Source organism: Perca flavescens, chromosome 2 (genome assembly GCF_004354835.1).
Source record: "Perca flavescens isolate YP-PL-M2 chromosome 2, PFLA_1.0, whole genome shotgun sequence".
Taxonomy (NCBI): domain Eukaryota; kingdom Metazoa; phylum Chordata; class Actinopteri; order Perciformes; family Percidae; genus Perca; species Perca flavescens.
In genome coordinates, this window is record NC_041332.1 from 38,444,270 (window position 1) to 38,453,206 (window position 8,937).

The 8,937-nt window shown below is 43.7% G+C and overlaps 1 protein-coding gene across 1 annotated transcript; it reads left to right on the top strand.

Annotated features, from left to right (window-relative positions):
• Positions 1 to 387: 387 nt before the first annotated feature.
• On the top strand, positions 388 to 7,436 carry vps37c (VPS37C subunit of ESCRT-I). The gene is made up of 5 exons (XM_028605704.1): positions 388 to 839; positions 1,194 to 1,303; positions 2,456 to 2,627; positions 3,233 to 3,315; positions 4,238 to 7,436. The coding sequence occupies exons 2-5, from the start codon at positions 1,211 to 1,213 to the stop codon at positions 4,958 to 4,960; spliced, it is 1,071 nt and encodes a 356-aa protein (XP_028461505.1). The 5' UTR covers positions 388 to 839; positions 1,194 to 1,210; the 3' UTR covers positions 4,961 to 7,436.
• Positions 7,437 to 8,937: the final 1,501 nt, after the last annotated feature.

Here is an 8,937-nt window from a genome sequence, read left to right on the forward strand (position 1 = left end):
CCAACCTACTGTCTGTCTTTACTGAACATCCTTTCATTTCTCAAAATGTTACTTAACAGTGCTCGTTTCTACAGAAATCAGTGGTGTGCAGCTCCTCCAGCAGTGCAGGGTGACAGATATTTTCCCATCGATACTGGGCCATTGCCGTCACATAGGGGTTTCCCTTACATCAGCTGAGCACAGGACCCTACCATTCCCCTGCGACACAGGGGACACCAGAGGGATAACTGCCCCAGTTTTAAATAATTACACACAAATAGGCCAGCAAACAGTAACTATTTAAATTTTTTAAACTATATATCAGGAGTTTGTTACAGTTTACCGTTGCATCTTTAGAATATTTTAATTTTGTCCGGACATTCCCGGCGTACTTGGATGGTTCCTAAAATGGCGGCGGTATCTGTCAGTGTGGAGTGAAACTTTCCCATTTTAAGCAAATAATTTGTCATTTTCTAACATATTTTGTCGACTGAAGTCGTCCGTTTATTAAAGTAAGCATTACCGGACTACAGAGGCGTTTGACAGTGATCGTCAGGACCGAGCAGCGTCATTCCGGGCTCTGTTTTTGATCGCCAAATCACCGGGCTTCCCTCGAAGTTGACGGTGGCTAACGTTAAGTGGCTGACATTGCTATCGCACCGACTGTTGTTGTCATCACATTGCTCAACGCGCCGTCGGCCGAATAGCTAGTTAGCTCGCGGGTCAAGTACGTCGAAAGCGAGTCAGCGGCTTTTCGTTGTGCTGGGTCCCGTGTCCGCCTGTCAGTCGGAATAGAGAGGTGGTGTTGGATGTCACCACCAGTCCCTGTCATCAGGCTCAATCTGGTTTGCTAGCGTCGGGTAAGTAGCAGCTCATTCTACCCGCTGTCTCCCTCCACTGTCACTAACGCTACCACTGTTCGTCTGAACAACTTGCTCTGTTGTGTGTCTCTTAGCTCCATTCTATGTTTGTATTGTGAATTTAGAATGTTAACTGTGTTACTGTCACTGCTATTGTAAAATAATGGCCACATTTGTCATATACCACCAATGAAATAGTTAGTTTTGTCTTGATTAGTTCACAATGGCCTGATAGGCCAATGGCTATCGATTAACTAGCAGCATTAAAATAAAGACAGTAGGCCTCTCACTGTCCACTTTCTGTGTCCAACATTGTTTTTAACTCTTATTTCCTGGTTCCGTTATGACGGGCAGCCATCCTGGCAAATCAAATGGAGAAGCTGCAGGACCTAAGCCAATCAGAGCTACAGGAGCTCCTGGACAACCCACAGAGGGTGGAGTCTATGGCTCTGGAGTCTGACGAGGTAAAGAATACGCTTCACCTTACTTCCTGTTATATATAGGGCATGTTTATTTAAAACCCCAAACTGCGTGGATAGTCTGGGTGGGGGAAGTCACTAAATAATGTTTTACCTCATTAGTAACCACAGAGGAGACGTGAAGCAACGATGGTGGTACAAACCTGTTATTGTACTGGGTAGCTGGTATTAATGTGCTGTGTATGTGTAGTCCTCCTCCGGGGTTTTCCACTAGTGCATACAGTGTCCAGCTGGCTGAGAATAGTAGCCAGCTGGGACCCGCTTCAACTAGTTCATTTGAAATTATTCTACTACACTGTTTTCTTTGTTCAAGAAAGGATCTCCAATATAAAAAATCATCAAACATATTTGACCTGTAATAAAAGCTGACATTCCCTTTACATTTCTTAAAACTGTATAGTAGAATGACATGGGTTTTGAGAACCTATGTAGGAAAGTTTATTTTTATGGCTGGATTTCTGGATTGGCTGTCCAAAAAAATTGTCTAGCATAACCTCTGGCAAGCCCATTACTTGTAGTAATCTTTGGCTCCGCCAGGCACCTCACTGATGTATGTATCTGTATCTGATGCTCAGTAGATGGGTCCCACTCATCACTGAGTAGATCTTTTATAGGAAAAACATTTGCAACATTATAACGATGTAAATTCTAAATGGTTTAGGGGCTCGGAAATGCCAGAGCAGGGGCAATGAGAGGGGGGGAACGGAGCAGAAGATATTCCTTTTTTAAACCAAAACGCCAGAGCAGGGGGAGTGAGAGGGGGAAACGTAGCAGAAGATATTATATATATTTACAAATGAGTAATCCAAAACGTAGCTATGGAAATGTAGCCTCAGTGTTTTTGAAATATTGATTCTATATCCTGATAGATGGTCATATGATATAAGGAGCTTTGTTGTTACAGGGAGCGTAATGTTTGGTTGTTTGAGAATAGCTATTATGTCATCAGCAAAAAGTCAAATTTTATGTTCCACACATTCATTGGGTGTCCCTTACTTTTTTTTTTTTTTCTCGGACTGCTTGAGCTAAAAGCTCAATAAAAAAGGCAAAGGTGATAAGCAGCATCCTTGTCTGCTCGACCTCTATTCTGTCCTTTTTATATCAGTCAAATGAAATAGTGTCTCTGTCCCTCTTCAGATCCAGAACATCCAGCTGGAGAGAGAGATGGCGTTGGCATCCAACCGCAGCCTGGCTGAGCAGAACCTGGACGTGAAGCCTCGGCTGGAGGTGGAGAAAGAGGTGCTGGTGGAGAGATATTCTCAGCTAGAGGCCATCAGAGAAACCTACAGACAACACTGCTCCCTGAGAGGTAGGACGGAGGATTCCTCCAGCATGGCACAGTAAAGGGAATCTTGGTTTTTAGGATGGGAGGAACAAAGGCTGGATAAATAAAACACAGTCCTGAGACTTTCTGAGACCGTTGAATTTACTATCTCTAAAAGCTAGTCAAGTGCATGTCATGCATGGCACAATCATGTAGGATATTCTGTTCAAGTCAAGAGCTGGATGCTTCAAAATAAATTTTACTCATTACCATTAGAGCTACATAAAAAATGAGACGAGACGGGGGTCTTACAGGTCTTATAATACATCCATGAGCGTTGGCCAGCAGAAACAAAGCTCCTTGAGCAGAAATGGAGAAAGAAAAGTTGGCAAGTTGGGTTTCAAAGCCCTTCCAGATGGTTCTCTCCAAAAGACTAAAGTTATCTGCATGCACTGTCCATGTGAACTGAGTAGTTTGAGTCTGAAATACCACTTCAGCATTTAAAACTTTAAAAATAAAGTACATTTAGAACAGATAAAACAATTGCAATTAATTTGCGATTAATTAATATATATCTCTCTCTCTCTCTCTCTCTCTCTCTCTCTCTCTCTCTCTCTCTCTCTCTCTCTCTCTCTCTCTCTCTCTTTCAGATGGGATGGTGGGTCAGGTGTCTCCAGAGGCATTGTTCTCCAGACTACAGACAGAGGGCAGCAAAACAGAGGCAGAGTCAGAGGTCAGAAACACACACACACGCACACAATATCAATGTGAAATGTATGCTGATGCATAATGCAGCTGTTTGTATTTGGCTTAAAGATGCGTGAACAGTACTGCACCAAATGTTTGCTCTTGAGGGGAATTTTTGGGTTTCTGTAAATTTATAGTATGGTCTAGATCTACTCTATTTGTATAGTGTCCTGAGATAACTCCTGTTAGGAGTTGACACTATAAATAAAATTGAATTGAAATATTGTAGTGGTCAACAAAAAAAGCCAGACACTATATTGTATTAAGTTAAGAGAGTTAAGCGACAGACCCTGTGTAAGTGTTCTAACTCATAACACTAATAACATGTTCAGGTGCATTCTTGCCGTATTGCTATCTTGAGGCAGCGGGAAGTGATCGCGCCATTGACCAACAAAAACCTGGATTAAAGTCAATAGCGCAGCATTTCATTGTTATTTTAACAGCAAATTAGTAAAATGCACCTATGCTTATGCACAGTGCGTGCACACTATGCTTGTTACACACACAAGGAAGCGCAGCAGCACACAAACATGCAAAAGATTACAAATAAAAATATTACGTTGCAAATCTGCCATCATAATAGCAATGCACCAAGGTACAAACGTGCCTGGCTTTTAAAGGGAATGGGAGATGACACTCGGATTGGTTTATTGCATTTAACGCCCAAAACACACCTATAAATTAATGAAGACACTAAGTACAACCCTTTTGAACCATGCGCCCTGCGCACGGACCCTTTTTTCCGCCGTCAAGCTTCACGCCGTGCACTTAGATCAGTAAAAGAGGGCCCTGTGTGTGTTAGACAGTCAGTGGCCAATCAGAGCAATGTCTAGTTGAAGGGAGTTCAGTACTCTGCACTAGTATGATGTGCTCAGCATGACCGTGACTGCTGGTGTCTCTGTCCACAGACTCTAGCTGATGAGTTTCTGGAGGGCTCTCTGCCATTGGACTCCTTCCTGGATCGCTTCCTCTCGCTGCGCTCCCTAGCTCACAAAAGACGGGTGAGGATAGAGAAACTCCAGGAGATCCTACGACAGAGGAGCGAGGGCAATCCCAACGCCATGACATCATCAGCAGGCGTCACACAAGACCCTGCTGCCGCGCCCTCACCCTGGAATCAACCGACAACAACAGCAACGACGACCAATCAGCAGCAGCCAAACTCCACAGCTCAGTCCTGCAGCTATCCCTCGCAGCCGGCCTCCGCATCTGCAGCGGGCCCTTCCGGCCTCCCCTACACCCCCTACCCTGTCTCCCCACCCAACCCTCCCCCTGCGGCTGCCGCAGGCTCTGGCGCGATCAACCCCACGCCACATTTCCATCCGTACCCAGGTTCCGGTTCACCTTTCACCCCAGCAGGGAGCTACTCCGGCCCCAGGCCTGCGTTCGGGCCTACAGCTTCAGCCGCCTGCCCCTACCCCAGCCAGCCCTCCTTCCCTACCCCACACCCGGGCTCAGCATTTGGCCAATACACCCCAAGCCCCCCCCAGAGCGGCCCCGCACCCTACCCGGCCTCCTACAGCTACGGAGGCTACAGCTACCCGGCCGGGCCACCGTATTCTGATTCTCAGTCGCCAACAGGCAGACCCATCTACAGACCAGGATATGGAGTCCCACAGCCGTACTCATGAAGGCACTACTACTTCTCTCTACTTCCTCTGTCTCAATTCTTCCCTTCTTTTCTATCTCACCCCTTTCTCCTCACTGTCTCCCTAAACTCCAGCCTCCTCCGCCCCAGGTCCCTCTCCTCCTCCGTCTTTTTACCTTTCTACCCTCCCTCTTCCTTTCTCCCATGCTGAGAGATCTCTCGCTTTACTTATCTTTGTTGCACTATTTCTCCCTTTCTCTAAATATCAGTCTGCTGATCTCTCTGTCTTTCTTTCTTTCCTTTTCCCTCTTTCTGTCACCCTACGACCCAGCGACTCCCCCACACTAGTCTCAGGTTGTTGTGTTGTGTTTAAGTGTAAACACTTGTATCTGGCCCTTCATACACTCCCTCTCCATCGCTCCCTCTTTCTTCCATTTCTTGTGTGTGTGGGTGTGTGTTGCTATTTGGCAATCAGAAAGTCCTTATATACAAGTGCACTCCCCCTTATGACAAATACATTTATACCACCACATCAGTGTCCAATAGCTGTCTTACCACAATCTGTCTGGGTCACATTGTTATTCATGAGCACAGTCTTCATTAAGAAAAGCACCCTAATGGAAGATGTATGTCCTGGGCTTCTTTCATGACTCTTAGGCTCATACAGTGCAATTAAATTGGCAAGTAGATGGCTGGTTATAATAATGGATCTTATATTAAGTTAAGATGCAGGGTTTTGGGAATACCTTCTCCTCAGCTGTAGCTGCTTGGCTCTTCCATACATGTGACAGGGGAATTTCATAATGCACAATTACCTATGGGCAGAAGAAGCACCAGTACTTTCTGTTGGTCAACCAAAGAAGCTGTGGCGACGACAGCGCTTCCCTTTAACGTTAGGGTTGGAAGAGGAAGTTAGCTGCAGCTGTGTGTCAGCTGCTTGGCCTCCCTTCATGGCTGTGAAGGCCCGGTCACACCAACAGGTGCTGGACATGGTGCCAGGAGCTACCCAGCAGCCCCTGCAACACCCAAAGTCTGTTCACTTTCTAAGCCTTCATTTGTTTCCCACAGTGCAGTCTAGCCCTACATTCAAGACACAGAAATAAGCCACTGTCTTCCAAAAAAGTTTATTTCACTGTAACAACACTGATATAATCTCAGCTCACAAAGACCATATACAGATGGTGTAAACGGTTGCTTGTAGAGGTAAGGGAACTTGTTAATAATTCTGTGTGGGTTTGTCACTGATCCAGAGAAAAAATTAAAAAGTTTAGCTTAAAGAAATTCATTGGTCTTTAACAAACATCTTAAATTAGTAGTTTCCTGTATGTAGCTTATCCCACAAACATCATCGTGCTGCCGTGGAAGGCAGAAATTTGTCCAACAAATGTAGATAAATACCAACTCCACCTCAGAACTGGCGTTTTTCAGTCTTGAAGCTTTTTTCATATTCCAAAATCTTGGGTTCCAGCAAATATACAGAGCCAGGTAGGCCCGTCTGTCATTAACACATGCAAATCTTGAAAATGCAATGTAAAGAGCACTGTAGTAACACCCTGATACCTGGTGGAATCTGTGGTTTGAGCCAAACATAGTCTGGCTTCTTTGTTCCCACTCTGTCTGTGCGCACACCCCCCTCAACCAACACCTGTCTGCCCCCCCGCCCCCCCAATTCCTCCTCTCCATCACTCTCCTCCATATCTGAATATGAACTGATGCTTGACAATATTTACCAGAAGAAAATAGTTTTATTTCTATAAGTTCACACTATAAGGGAGAACACGTGGTGTGCATAGTTTATTGGGGTAAAATGATAAAGGTTCATGGTCGGTTCTGTGTCAGTTGAATCAATGTAAATGATATCATTGGAAATGCAATGTATGTGATTGATGACAGATCATGGAAGGATCTTTAAGAAGTACATACCACCTCTCTAAATTTGTATCACACTTTGGGATCATCACCAAACTGTAATGTCACATGGACTTTTTATCTTGCAAACTAACATTTCATCAAACTAATCATATTTTATCTTTTACATCTCCTCTCAGCTACATCACAACTCTTCATCAGTATTATCACTATCTAGAAAGCAGTTATACAGTTCAACATTCTCTGTCTGATATTTTTTGTAACACCCCAATAGAGCCCAGATCAAAACATGTCTTTGTGCCAATATTGTCACACACGTGTTGGACATCTATCATCATGGTATCTAGAGGTGATTGAAATTAATCCAAATTGGTCCCAGCCTCTAAAACACAGTACTTCTATTAACATTCCCCAATAAAGGGAATCATTAAAGGGAGCTGTAATGGAGTACTGATTTGCATCCTAATTGAATGGGTCATTACGTTTAAAAGTGTAAATGTTAGGAGGTGGATGTGCTGTAGCAGTTGGTAGTTGTGTGATTTGAACTGTACCGTATAGACAACTGCAGAGCAGCATCACACAGCTTTTACCAGCAGTTCACTTTTTTTTCATGACCCTGCATGTCAGTAAAAGTGTTGCCTTGAAGAGAATCCTTAGCTTGTTTGTTTCATAAGAGATGATTTAATAGGTCCGTAATTGTTGCTCGGGCCTCACTGCCCCGTCACAGCTGGGGTTTGATCAGGAGTCATATGGACAAGCAGCCAATCAGTGATCTCATGACCGTCTCTGTTCAGTTAACGACTCCTCCACAGGCCCACTCCAACACTAAGAGACCACCATGGTTGCTGTTTGCAAAGGGAAATTCTGCAGTTGTCTTTATTCTTATTTATAACCTGGTTTAGAGTTCCTGGTTTCAGCTGTTTGTTGTCACCTCAAATCCATGAAATGATGATAACTGTCCTATTGTTTTCTGTCCTTGTGTTTTAAAAGCTGCCTGACTGGCTGTCTGAGCGCTCATGCTCTTTGTTGGAATGGACTCGTCTAAATCATTTAGGTGTCTTTTTTTTTTTTTTTTTTTTTTAGTGACATCTCTGGCACTAAGAGTGCTTATAGATATTTTATTCTAAATGTTGGGCCCCACTTTCTGTTCACAATGGTTTCTTCATTCACAGCTTAGTTAAGTATATGCTGTATAATATAGAACAATACCAGCTTAAATTTGAAAAGCATCGTTTTGTTGGTGACAGAGAATTTTCTCCAGCAAAGAGCCACCAGACTTGATTGAAACAGCAAATGTAAAATTATTTTGGAATGATCAATCAGCAGTTTCAGAATATAAATTTATTTAGAAAAAAACGTCTCATGGATTGCTCATAAACAGTCCAGATGCTCCTGATCACAGGCCCAGACTGCAACAGTAAGTGTTGTAGCATAAAGGTTGGGATCCATGGCCAAGTGTATGGATGTCATTGTGACATGCTAAAGTGCCCTCTGCTAGCACAGCAGCGGTCACAGGTACCATCCTTTATAAAGCATTATAGGCTGTAACTAAAGGTTTTAATAATGGTTAATAGATAATGTACTAATGCCTCATAGATTACTTTATCTTTAAAGCGTTAAAGTAAAAGTCATAAAAACTGCAACTGGATTGCAGCAGATCATAAATCCATTACTAAGTAACTGCTAACTTCTTCCAAACTTAATGATTTACTAAATCAGGTTGCACAATTAAAACGTACGAAATGTCTTAGCTAGTTAAGACCTTAGCAATGTGTAAATTGGTTGTTAGGAAACATCTGTAGCCAGGTAATCCTGTAAATACACCCACCAATCACTGCCTTGCGCTCTGCTTGGAAAGAACCAATGAAATGCCTCGTTACCCCGCTGCGTGTACTCTACCCCTCCCGTGTACAAGCCTGTAGTCGTGTCTGTTTGAAACATTTGCTATGATCATATTAGGTGTTGGCTTACTGCTAAATAAGACATGAAGTAAAACTGCACTCCTTTCTTCGGACTTTCTTCAGTGCTTGTGCATGTCTGTGTGGGCGGAGCCCCGGGGGCAGGAGGCGTGGTTAGACGGAGCCCAGAGGAGATGCTACTTTCAAATCTTGCTAGCTTTTCAACATTACCAACCCTGCCTTTAAGAGCTAT

What these genes read in the sequence shown, in the direction of transcription:
- vps37c (XM_028605704.1), top strand. Translation starts at nt 1,211, where the DNA reads ATGGAGAAGCTGCAGGACCTAAGCCAATCAGAGCTACAGGAGCTCCTG. An exon ending in TGGCTCTGGAGTCTGACGAG is followed by an intron (nt 1,304 to 2,455) that starts GTAAAGAATACG and finishes GTCCCTCTTCAG; the next exon opens with ATCCAGAACATCCAGCTGGA. An exon ending in ACAACACTGCTCCCTGAGAG is followed by an intron (nt 2,628 to 3,232) that starts GTAGGACGGAGG and finishes TCTCTCTTTCAG; the next exon opens with ATGGGATGGTGGGTCAGGTG.